The sequence below is a fragment of the Phalacrocorax aristotelis genome, chromosome 12 (genome assembly GCF_949628215.1).
Source record: "Phalacrocorax aristotelis chromosome 12, bGulAri2.1, whole genome shotgun sequence".
In the NCBI taxonomy this organism is placed as follows: domain Eukaryota; kingdom Metazoa; phylum Chordata; class Aves; order Suliformes; family Phalacrocoracidae; genus Phalacrocorax; species Phalacrocorax aristotelis.
Window position 1 is genome coordinate 5,819,101 of NC_134287.1, and position 13,501 is coordinate 5,832,601.

The 13,501-nt window shown below is 42.7% G+C and overlaps 1 protein-coding gene across 1 annotated transcript in view; it reads right to left on the reverse strand.

Annotated features, from left to right (window-relative positions):
• The window catches only part of BTAF1 (B-TFIID TATA-box binding protein associated factor 1), a 49,186-nt gene extending 43,337 nt beyond the window's left edge, over positions 1 to 5,849 (reverse strand). Inside the window, exon 1 of the mRNA XM_075107717.1 lies at positions 5,496 to 5,849. Within this exon, the coding sequence (XP_074963818.1) occupies positions 5,496 to 5,509 (14 nt within the window). The 5' untranslated portion in view covers positions 5,510 to 5,849. The remainder of the gene's footprint in view (positions 1 to 5,495) is intronic.
• Positions 5,850 to 13,501: the final 7,652 nt, after the last annotated feature.

Consider the following 13,501-nt stretch of genomic DNA (forward strand, 5'->3'; position numbering starts at 1 on the left):
GGGCATTAGAAAGCCAGTAGCGGGAGAGTTAATGAGCAGGTCAAGAAAACAGATGTTACCAGGAGCATCTCCAAAATGTTTCCAAAAGACAAGTTACACAGCTGAATTGTATAAGGATCCTGATCATCCCAGCATAAGCATTCTGACTGAATTGGGTCCCCAGAGGACTTCAGATGAGAGAAATTTCAATTTGTCAATTTCAATGAGCTGAGGCTTGAAAGGGACAGTGGACTGATCACTGCTGCCAAGGTGTGATCTGTGTGCACCAGTATGGTTAATTGGCCAGGCAGCAGTCTCTGACAATAAAGGCCAACTGGTACGGAACAGCTTATAACTATCCTAGCATATCCTCCAACCCATTAAAATTGTGGGACTGTACAAAAACCCCTTAGTGGCATAGCCCACAGTACACTAATGTCACACTCTGTCTAGAGCACTTTGGAAAACTGATAGCTGGCACCCATCAGAATGCAAGGGAATACGACTTATACTGTAAACTCCTAAGAGTATTTCAACACCCCAGAGCTTCCTCCCAGGCACTATTTCTTAGTACAGAAATAGCCCAGAAACCTAGAACACATCACTAAATTCAAATTTAGACTTGAGAGGGGTTGACACTCACTGTGAAATTCAACCTAAGTTCTAATAGAGATGCCTTCGTTTTTCCTGTTGACCTGATGATCCTTTGTTTAGAGTTATGTTTCACCATTTGGTCAAATCCCAGGTTGGTCAGCTTCACAGCTCAAAAAACTCAAGCCCCTACTAAAGCATATATAAACTGTTAAGTAATCAAGTAAACAACTTTCCAATACAGAATCAGCAAGCAAGAGAAAAGTCACTTAACAGAATTCAGAACAAAAGTGTGATAATACACATGAAGAATGGATTGTGATTTTACTTCTCATAGTTGGGATAATGTGGAGTAGATAGTTATGACGGTGGGGCTGTAGACAACAGAGAAATAATTTGTTTCCTACAGATCAGTGGAAGGGAAACCTGGAATGAAACTAGAGCTCCATCACCACACTGGCCACAGTATTATATACTGCATACAGAAGCCAACCAAATGCTAAAATCAGTATAATTTATTTCATATATGATCCACAGCATTAGGCTATACAAGTTTTATTTGTAAACTATTACATATGTATCTACATCCAACAATGCAACAAATACATACGGCAGTTACATTACAAAAACTAAGGAAGAATAGGAAATTAAAACAGCTGTAAAGCCATACTCATACAAGTGTATCAACTGGTGATATATGAGGTACCTTGGTGAAAAGTCCAGTTCTAGCTGCTGGAGCAGGCTAGAATTCTTATCAGAGTGCAATCCTGAGTTTCAACTTTCATTTCAGTCTGCTAGGTGTCTGAGAAATTTTACATCTCTACCTCATTTGGGCAGTAGTGCACATGCTACTTCTGCTTCCCTCCTCCCCATGACTGTGTGGGCACTCACTCCCACAAACAGCAACAGGGAAGGCAGTCCACTAGTCTGTTCTTTGAGTTTGTCTCCACCAACAAGAGACAAGTTACACTATTTTTTCCCCCCTTTTGAGTCAGAACTCCTGTAATTGCATTGGTAAGAGCATCTACCTGTTCTGATGGTAGAAGCCCATGCCTTTAAGTAGTAGTGAAAACATATTTCTTGTTCAGTTTAACTCTTGCTATTCATGCAAGAGCAGCCATGAAGTAATAGCTTCCGAACAAGCTAGAAGCTGAATTCTTTCTTTAGAAGGGTAGTGATAACCCCCAAAAGAACATTTCTTAAAGATACATAGGGCCCATAAGAGATTTTGGATAGTTTTGGTATCTTGCAAGAACATCAACCTCCCGATGATGTAACATTTCAAGTTTAATACTGCATAACTAGTGATGCCAGCCAGCACAGCCATTTCTTCTTGGGAAGTCTGAGCCCTACACTTCAAAAGCCAAGAGCAACAAATGAGACTGCTTATTTTCCAGGAGCTTTACTGTCATAGGCTTCTGACTTTTTTTTAATTAAAACTAGGTTCCTAATCTACATATTACCAGTTATAAACAAATCCAAGTAAATGAAAACAATGAAAAGTCTTGAAACTAGTATTAAACTTACATGGACCAAATCAAGAATGGCTTGCAACAGCAGCAAGTTGTTATGCTCTCCCATACTTGCTTAAGGAAGAATCTTGACATTACCCTGAAGAGGTTGTCTTTAAGAAGGTGTTTCAGGGTGAACTTAAGATACATTAAGAATTAAAAGGTTGATTTTAATAGGTGTATCTTTACCAGCTTCATGCATTTCATCACATTTTAAAAGCATATTTGCTCTCCTTCATACTGTGAAGGCCCTCAAAAATATGAGAAAGACAGGAACAACCTTGGTGTTGGCATGATGGTACATGAGGTGCCTTTTAACACACTAACTGGAAAAAACCTTTTACTAGATACTGAATGGGACTATTAACACTATTATCTACTGAAACTCAATCACCTGAGTAATCTAGGAGCATTGTCATTGTCCATAAATTGGCAGTATTACTTTTTATTCTAAAGTATCTCAAAAGAGCACTTGTGAGACATTGTATTTATTCACTTGGAACATACACTTCATAGGAATGAAGCTGAAGCAAAACTTTTCACTTCCTTTTTTCCTTCTCAGTTCCACTATCAAGAATTATTTTTATTTTTTATTAGCTATGCAAATATTGTACTACTTGATATATACTTTTAAGACCAGAGATAGAGCCTACAAAATTAGCTTGTGCATTCACAGAAAGAACATTGACCTCCCCACCCACCTGTACATCCTTCTGGAGGATGGGGTTCATTAGTCTTTTCAGCATAAAACTACCAAAGAGATGAGCATATACAAAGCAACTATTCTGCAACATCTTTTGGTATGATATATATACTGTTCTGCTTTTAGGTCTATTTTCTAGTGTATCATCACAGAAGCGTTATACAGAAGTAGGTTTTCAGTCCATGTAACAGCAGAACCTGGTAAAACATGCATGTATACTTATAATGCAGAATACCAGAATTTTTTCAATAGTTTACAAGTAACTGACAATTATTTTTTAAGATGACTTTAATAGAAAAGCTGCAAATTCTCAAACTGAGATATTTCAAAGCATTCCCTATATTTAGATCTTCCTGATCAGACTAGGGTTTTGAGAAAGGTTTTCAGCTGGCTAAACAGCAGAAAATAAACTTCACAGGGAAAACCATCACTTGATAGTTTACATTTTTGAGAATGTAAAAATACTCCTCCTCCAACCTCCAGGAATTGTTTTTTTGAATATGGTTCCAATACAGAACTAACATTAATGAAGTCTTCTGTTAGTATCAATGTTTGGTATGCACTCAGCAAAGACTGTGGTCCTTGGAGAAAGATTAATTTGAATCAACTTCTCCCTCACTCTCCACACTTATAGTTAGAATCATTCAACAATGAATTATTACATCAATACTTGAAAAATGTAAAAGGTAACTGTAACTACCTAGAGGAAAGGTGCAGATCTCTACAGTTAAATGGAGCTGGTAACAGAAGCTAAAACTACACCCTTTATAGAAGCATAGTTAAGTGGTATACAAGTGTACAAAATAGTTTTCTGTAATATGTCTGAAAGGAAAGGACCTTAGAAATTCAATGTTCTGAAGTAAAACGTGAAGACAAGATTTCTTTTGTTTGCAGAAGCAACACTGACATTCTATCAGTGTTCCCATGGTCTAGTATCTGAAGGTTCCTTTACCAAGAGCTGCTGTGTAACTTCAAAGGGATAAGGACAGGTTTTGCTCTATCTATTAAAAACACATATAAGGCCAAGACCAAATTTACACAGTATCACATCTTACAGTTACAGAAACATTGGAGCTTGCCAGGAATAACCAAGATGTTATAGCGCTCCAAAATGTGTAATTCTTTTACCTAATTTGCATGTGGAATTGAAACAACTCTATACCAACTCACATGTATTATAGCACTACAGCACCTTTATTAAAGTTCTATACCTTTTGTTCAGCTTGTGATAATTGCTTCAGAGTGCAGCTTTAAGATAAAAAATGTTACACATGTGACATTAACACACCAACTTTTTTAGTGCTCCATACTGAAGCTTAGGATAAGCCTTGCCCAGAACAGAACTTTCTTCTTGTCAGTTACCCCACCAACAGGTGTTAACTAAATCTTTGCATAGAGCACTACTGCTTTTCACTAATGCCCTGTGGTTTTACAGAAATATTGGTAACTGAACTTGAAACCAATCTTCACAACAGACACTTCAGCATACAGCTGAAAGGCTGTACCTTGATATTTCAGTTAGGCCCCCATATCACATGTATGTTAGCACAGTTACTTAAGCAGGCTGCCCCTGACCTAACATAGTTAGAACACTACTGTTTTACATGACAGTTCACAGTAGTATTTTAATATGCACAGTAGCCTTGCAACAGCAATCCTTACTACTGCCAAATTCTTAGGGACAGTTTTTGAAAAAAACCCAAAATGCCTCACAAATTGATAAAAAGTAAGAGTAGAATAAGATAAAGGGATACTCTGTAGAAACTATAAAGCTCAAACTAAAACACCTGTTACAAAAGGTCTTAAAAGGTTTATTACTTCTGTAAGTTTCAATTAAGGATGGATTTCCATTATAAACCTGCATACCTTTACTTTGCTACATAGAATTGTAAACTTACTCATGCACAGCTTCAGAAATAGAATTTACTTTTCTTATAGCACTTCGGAAGTGCAGAGATACTACCAACACGTGATATGAGGCTAATCTATCACAAGGTTAATTTGGATTTATGGTTTCCTTTCAACTATCCTGTTAGGAAGCTTAACATGCCCATTTCACACACGCACAAAAAAAAGATGGCAGGAATTTCTGCTCAGCATTTTTTTACAAAACAGCTCTATTAAGACATACCTCTGTATCTGTGAATACTTTAAACGCTGGCACACCCCAGCGCACATGTGTGTAAGCAGATACCACCCAACATCTTGAAGCAGAGCCAGAACACACTAATCGCTTTTCTCCATGGAAGCCTGCTTTATTTCGGTTACTTTAAAACTAAAGGCCCTGAAAGGCAAAACGGTTTCTTGCCAGTTTTTAAAGCTGGCTATCATTATCCCCTGTTCCCTAGCAGTTTAACGCGAGGAAAGGATGGCCAACAAAAAGGTGTCGAACTCAAGAGGAAGCCCGAGGCACCCCTTGGCAGAGCCCCCGCGGCCCGGGGAAGGGAGGGGGCTTCCCCATGCGCCAGGCACGGCAGTCGCTCCGGGCCAGGAAGCAAACCCCGGCGCCGGAGCACGCAGCCTCCCTCGACCCCCACCGAGGCGGCCCACGCCGCCAAGGCCTCCGTAGGCCCCCGGGGCTGGAGAAGGTGGAAACTGGGCATCCCTCTTCCCCCCCGCACCTCCCGGAGCCAGGCCACACGGAGGGCCGGGGCCTCCGGGCAGGCGCCGCCGGCCCTCCTTTCCCCCGCACTTTCCCGGCTCCTACCGACCTGGAGACGGCCATGGCCGCCCGGGGCTGGGCCTGGCGGGAGGCGAGCGGCGGGACAGCAGGCGGGGAGGCCGGCGCCGCTCTCCCAGGGCGGAGGGCGCGGGGCCTAGCTCGGGCCTCTCGGGCGCCGCACCCGGCCTCGGCCCCGCCGGCGATCCGCGGGGAGCGGCTGAGCGCGGCTGTGGCCGGCGACGGTCAGAGTGTCGCTCCCCCCGGAGGGGCGGCAGCGGCGCGGGCGGGAGTGGTGCGCAGCCCTCGGAGCGCCGGTTAAAGCCTCTATTCCCCCATCGCCGGGGCGAAGCCCAATGCCTGGTTTTATATGAGCAGCCATCTTGTATTTATTCCCTTCCTCCATGATAGCCGCTTCCTGATTGGCAAGAGCGCCCGGCCACAGCCAATGGTGAGAGCGCTTCTAAGAGGAAGGAGGGCGGGCGCAGGCACGCAGCGCCCGGGCTGAGCAGGACCGGCCATGGAGCCTGCCGAGCCGGCTCGGGGGGGGGCGCCGGCCTCCGGCGGGGCGTACCATCTGCGTGCGTGGGGGGGAGGCTCACAGCTGAGCACGCCCGTCCCTCACCCCGAGGAGAAAAGAGAGGCACGGGGGCGCGAAGCACACGCCTTTTCTTGCTGGTTCACCGTGTGGTGGCGCTTCTCCCCCGCCAGCATGGCGGAAGAGGGCGGCCGGGAGCTCTCCGAGCTCCCGGCTCTCCCCCCGCTCACCGAAGTGCGCCGTCCCTCGGCTTAGGCCCGGTGCTGCGGCTCGGCCGCTCGGCCCGCGGAAACTACGACTCCCGGCGTGCAGCGCGCGGCGCCTGCGGGGCCGGGCCCTGCCGGGTGCGGGCAGCCTGCGGGGCAGAACCGGCCTTAAGGGGACCCGGGTGACGCCCGGCGGTCCCTGCCGGCTGGCGGGTTCCTTGGGCAGAAGCCGTCGTTCCCTTGGCTCAGGGGAAAGAGGGCGAAGCTTTCCCGGTGCATGCTACCGGCTTCGATCAGACCCAGAGAAATACAACTTAAGAAATTAGCCTTTGACTAATCATTTAATGATCCGAGGCAGGGATGTAAATTTAGCTGACGTATATAACCTTTCATCTGATAAGTTGAAAACACAATAATAGATTTTGCTTTCCTGTAAGTGATGCATCAGCTGGCATAAATACATGAATTTGCATAATATTGTATGATAAAAGTTTTCCTTTAGTCATAGAATCATAGAATCATCAAGGTTGGAAAAGACCTCTAAGATCATCAAGTCCAATTGTCAACCCAACACAACCATGCCTCCTAAACCATGTCCCAAAGTGTCCATTTTGGTGCATACTTCATACCAAACCTTTCTGTAGGGATTTCTGCTCACCTGGGTGTTCTGCTGGGTGGTTTCCTTTTCCCTGGAATAGTTAACTGTTCCTGTATGGGTTTGTTCTTTCATTCCCCCCACTACCACATGCATAGTCCAAATGGATGTACTAACACCATTCACATGTCCACTGTCGTTTTACAGTTCTATGAACAAGACACTGGTACATAATACCTCATACTATTCTTATCCATGGGGGTCCAATCTACACCTGAGTCCTCCAGAAAGGTTTGTCCCAGGAGCTTCTTTCCTGTCTGTTCCCCCTCCTGGCCTTTGGTGGGAGCTCTGTGGTGAGCAGGAGCTGGTGTTAAAGCTGCAACTTCAGGAATACCAAACACCAGCAATATGAGTCAGCCCAAGGCCTCTGCGTTGCAGAATGTGGCCAGAGCAAACCACAGACTGCTTTTAGTGGTAGAGATGGTTTTTGTCACAGTGCTACACTCAGTGACCCAGATAACGCCTCTTCTCTTCCCTGTCATGCCTCTGATGTAGTAACTACCTTTAGAGAGCTCAATATGCCTCCTGTAGCAGAATACACAAAAGAAAAAAACCAAACCAGTGGGTTTAGCTGGAAGCCAAGAGCTTCTTACTGAAGTACTCCAAAACTACACACACCTTCCTTTATGCCATCATATGCCATTGTGTGTTGCAGGTGCATCTGCCTGGGTCCCTGACCCATGATCTGAGGCACGTGTTTACTCCTGTCCCATGTGCACACACATTTTCTCATGATGGGGTGCCTGCTATTCAGCCACATGATGGGGAGGAATGGCAAGGAACTGGGGTAGAGAGCAGCAAGGAGCAGGCTGAGGGTGGATATATTTTTCTTGCATGTTCAATGCTGTTGACATGGACGTACAGCAAACATTCCTCATAATATTTCCACATTTGTCTAGCCAGGAATCAGCAGCCATCCTGCCCTGCTGTGGGCATTACTGAAATGGCCCTCAGGTGACGTTTCCAATTCTAACACCATATTTCCTCTTACGTTCCTTAAAAACATTTTGTGCATTATTTTAATAGCAGTCAAGGCAGACTGCTTATCAAACATGCAATAAAATTGGTTTTGAACAGCACCATAGGGGTTATCCTACCTGATAAAAACAAGTGCAGAGAAAATATTGGTGGTGGGTCTTATGCACTGAGTACTTGCTGAAATTATGATAAACTGCAGTCCAAGCAAAACACTCTGCAAAAGACAGAAAGAATGATCTGTTATTTACCTAGTAGCAGGCATTCAGGACTGAAACACAAATAATTCTCCCTCTCCTCACCTCTCCCGAGACAATGGATCACAAGATGGGGACCAGGGGGGTAAAGACCCTCCCGCTGTAAGGGAAGATAACATTCGGGACCACCTGAGGAACCTGAACATACCCAAGTCTGTCGGACCTGATGAGACACATCCCAGAGCCCTGAGGGAATTGGCTGATGTAGTTGCCAAGCCACTCTCCTGATATTTAAAAAGTCATGGCAGTCAGGTGAAGTCCCTGGGGACTAGAAGAAAGGAAACATTGTGCCCATCTTTAAAAACAGTAGAAAGGAGGACCCGGGGAACTACCGACCTGTCAGCCTCACCTCTGTGCCTGGGAAGATCATGGAACAGATCCTCCTAGAAGCTGTGCTAAAGCACATGGAGGACGGGGAGGTAATTCGAGAGAGCCAGCATGGCTTCACCAAGGGCAAGTCCTGCCTGACTAACCTAGTGGCTTTCTATGATGGAGTGACTGCATCAGCAGACAAGGGAAAAGCTATGGATGCCATCTGTCTGGACTTTTGTAAAGCCTTCCACATGGTCCCCCACAGCATCCTTGTCTCTAAATTGGGGCAGTACAGATTTGATGGGTGGACTGTTCGGTGGATGAGGAATTGGTTGGGTGGTTGCCTCCAGAGGGTGGTGGTCAACAACTCAATGTCCAGATGGAGACTAGTGACAAGTGGTGCTCCTCTGTACTGGTACCAGTGCTGTTTAATGTCTACATCAATGACATAGCGAGATTGTGTGCACCTTCAGCAAGTTTGCTGGTGACACTGAGCTCAGCGGTGCAGTTGACACACCAGAAGGATGGAATGTCATCCAAAGAGACCTCGACAAGCTGGAGAGGTGGGCCTGTGAGAACCTCATGAGGTCAACAAGGCCATGTGCACGGTCCTGCAACTGGGTCAGAGAAACCCTGGTCAATACAGGCTGGGGGATGAAGGGATTGAGGCCAGCCCTGCAGAGAAGGACTTGGGGGTACTGGTGGGTGAAAAGCTGGACATGAGCCAACAACATGCACTTGCAGCCCAGAAAGCCAACAGTATCCTGGGCTGCATCAAAAGAAATGTGGCCAGCAGGTCGAGGGAGGTGATTCTGCCCCTCTACTCCGCTCTGGTGAGACCTCACCTGCAGCGCTGTGTCCAGCTCTGGAGCCCTCAGCACAAGAAGGACATGGAGCTGTTGGAGCAGGTCCAGAGGACACCACAAAAATGACTCAAGGGCTGCAGCACCTCTCCTACAACGGCAGGCTAAGAGAGTTGGGGTTGTTCAGCCTGGAGAAGAGAAGGCTGCAGTGAAACCTTATTGCGGCCTTTCATTACTTTAAGAGGGACTACAGGAAAGATGGGGACAATCTTTTTAGCAAGGCCTGTTGTGACAAGACATGGGGTAATGGTTTTAAACTAAAGAAGAGTAGATTTAGGCTAGATATAAGGAAGAAATTTTTTACAATGAGGGTGATGAAGCACTGGAATGAGTTGCCCAGGGAAGTTGTGGATGTCCCATCCCTGGAAATGTTCAAGGTCAGGTTGGACGGGGCTCTGAGCAACCTGATCTAGTTGAAGATGTCCCTGCTCACTGCAGGGACGTTGGTCTAGATGACCTCTAAAGGTCCCTTCCAACCCAAAGCATTCTATGATTCTATGATTCATTCAAGTTTCACTCCATATATTTTTGTATTTTGATGTGACATTTATGTAAAGCACATTGTTACTTTATAATTTTCCTACACCCTATGAAAACCAATTATTCTTTGTCCATGCACCTGTTCACCTGCTCCATAAGTCATACCAATCCTTTTCGCACATTTGTTTTCTTTTGACCCATTTTCAAGGAGCAGCCATACATTTTCTCCTGTTTATTTTCATATACGTTAAAAGGATCCCCCCTGCAAATCTGTTGTGTGCCAATACAGTCTCTCAAACCTGTTCCTAAATTAGGTAAAATGCAATAATTTCCCATCAGTTTATATGTTATGATCATTACTTCCTGCATTGATCTCAATTTTTTTTTTCCTCCTCCTGCCAAACATGTCCACCTGTGAACTCCTACTGCTTAGTCTGCAGGTTCATAGCAGCTGCAGCTTTCTTACTTGCTACGTATGCCTGCAGTGCCCAGGGAAAAAACAGTGAAGTCTCTAAGTGCTACAGCTGTGCAAACAGTAGATGACAGAGGCACAGTTTTCCTGGTGGAATCCCTCCTGATTGGACCTGACATACCATAATCTTCTACATGTTCTAGTCTTCTAGTTTTATTTTTCCAGTAAGTTTGTCATGTCCTGAACGTTAGTAGATTTGTATTGCTTAGGATCACACCAACCTCTCTGTAACTGTAGGTATAACGTTTGATACCTCCTAGTCTTGTAAAAAAAATTGTTATTTTCATAATAATTTGCATGCATTTTAGTGGCTGTCTTATTTGATTTCTAAATTCCCTTGGACATCTTGTCTGAAGAGAAGCTCATCTTAGAAGCTTGTTGCTGCTTAGCAGTTTGTTTGGACATCATCTCTGCTGGTGTGTTAATCACTGTAAGTATTTTGATTATCTGGGGAAAAAATGCTCTGAGATAAATTTATGTATTATGATCTTATGCAGGTAAATTGTGCCTGTTCTTTGCAACATATATTTCTTAACGGTGCTTTCTGTTCTGAGGTCTGCAAACTAGCCGGTTATCTTCTAGGCTATGTCTAACATATGTTAAAATTCTTATTTATTTTTATATATTTAACTGTTTCTTCTTCAAGTATTATTTAATCTTCCTAGCTTTTATTCTACATTTTACCTCTGTAGGTTAGGCCCCTTTTTAGTGATGTCACTAAAATCAGATTTCTGATTGCTGAAGGATATTTTTCTCTTGAATAATCTCGTTTCTTGCTAATGAATACTTTTTATTGCTATTCTGCTTATTTTTTATTTAAAGATGTGTTTATTTTCTATCATCTAAGCTTCACTAGTTTCCATGCCAACTCTAATGCTTGTAATTGTCTCATTTTTACTCCAAGGAAATTTTTGACTAGCTGCATAACCTTCTTGAAAGCCTCCTTAAGAAGTGGCAAGTTGTACATGGTCCTCCTTTTAAGTTCTTCACCAGAAGTGATGGTGACTGGAGGCTGGATGCTGACTGATGGCTCTCATAGTCCAAAAAGCACCTTAGAAATACCAGTGAAAGTCTGTATTCTGAGAGACAAATCAGGGCAAAGGTACTGCCACCCACAACAGAGGAGTGACATCTGTGAAAAAAGTCTGATGGGCTCCAATTTCTCAACACCAAACAGGATTGTAATAACAGTCAGTTAATGAAAATCACCAACATCTAAAAGTTGGTGGTTCCACCAACAATTGAATGGAAGAAGACATTTCAAATGCCACCAGAGCTGCAGAATTATCTGACTAGATTTCATTACCTCTAATCATATTTAACATTGTACATTCAGGACAATTTTCCTGAATGAGAGGCTCCTGATATGACAAATCGAGAGAAGAAACTTGTGATTCTCTTTTCTGTTCTTCTGTTCCATGGGGTTTTATCTCATGACATTGCATGGACTTGTTCAAAAGTGGTGCCCGTCTCCATTATCTCCATTACAAATAGATATTCTGCACAACTGATCGACTTTGTTGTACAACCTTGGTTTTGTTAGCCATGGCCTGTAATCTCTCCAGCAATTAGTACAATGATCTCAAACTTCTAATTTTCTAACTCAGCTCTACTTTCCACCCTATTTTATAACAGATAAAGACTTAAATTACTGAAATTAATTGGACATACTTTATGCATAAAAGCTGGAGGTTCCTTAGTTTTGTCTAGCTGTTATTGACTTTTATAGTTCGGGTAGTTTTTTGTTCCTGTGGCATGTTTTTTAGGAAATGGTATAATCTATCCATTTCATACAGTTGTTCTTTTTTCCAAAATAACTTTTACGTTTACATTTAAATCCTCTCTCTTTTTACCTCTCTTTGCAGGGTGCTATTACCAACTAGACCACTTACTATGTCAAGAAAATGACTAAAGTATATATACATTCACTAAATCTAGCTTATGAACTCTGAACTATTAGGAGATGAACAATAGTAACTCACATAGACAATTGCATCTTTATACCTGATCTCTCACTGACATTTAGGAGAGCAGACATCTCTATTTATATACAGAAATTTATATCTATGTTTCTAATGCACATACACATACATTTATACATGCATATACATACATATTAAAAATGAAGTCAATATTTCATAACCAAAAATAAGACTGAAGGGGAGAAAAGCTCCTGTCAAGTACCTAAGTGGGTTTTTTTGGATCAAGGTAACAGTAAAAAATGAGCCACAGTTAGAGACAATGAGAATGGAAATAATGAGGTCAAACTCTTCCTATAAATCTGCAGGTCTTTCTACATAGGCCTTTGGAAAAACACAACATGAAAATAATATGAGAGAAACAAGTAGAGACCTTTTATTAAGTTCTTCTATTATTTAAGCTTGTGTGGCTGTAAGTTGTTTTTTCTTTATTTAATTTCAGTAGTCAGATTGTTCTTTTTTCATGAGCTAAGGCAAGAGGGACATTAGCCTGTACAGTTAAAAAAAATGCATGTAATTCCAGTGCGCACAAACTGAATACAAAGAGCATAAATAGAAAAGCACCTCTGTCATCAGGGACATAAGGATTCAGAAACACACTATAATGCTGAATAAACAGGGCCAGAGGTTTCACATCTAGTCCAGCTCTTTCCAAAAGCTATTGCTTTTCAAAGATAGAAAAGAAGGCTAATCTGTGGCCATCGTCACAAGTTCTGCCACAGTTAATGAGTTTAAATTAGATTTAAAAGCAAGTCAGGTGAATTTATCCTTTGCTCTCTCTATAATGTATTATAATTTGTATATTAAATGATAGAAAACAATTAATGCTTTTAATTTGTAAACACTGTTTCTTAGAATATATTTTAGGCCTATTAAAGGTTTCTGGTGTGTAACTTTTCAAAATCAGAATTTCCCATTCACCATGTGCCAGAATTGCTATTAAATAGCTCCAACATGATGTAGGTATGAAGGTATGGTGGTCCCATTTTTCATCTGGGATGTGCGGACAGGGATGAATCAGCTGTAGCATTCACTTGGCAATGCCAGTTTATACTTTCTTCTATTTACTGTGTGCATCCCTGAACATCTGAACACACCTCAAAGATGGACTGAGTTGTGATTAGGAGATACCAACAATAGCTTGTACTCTCTTCTCCTTAAAGGGTTAATTTTGCTGTATAGACTTTTGTTTGGTAGTATAACTTGCAAAGTGAAAACTCTCTGTTTACGTTAGAAGAAGTCCTTTGAAGAACTATATCTGTGTCAACTTTTAAGTTTATCTGTCTCGGGGGCTCTTTCATCTTCCTTTGTGGAACATTCA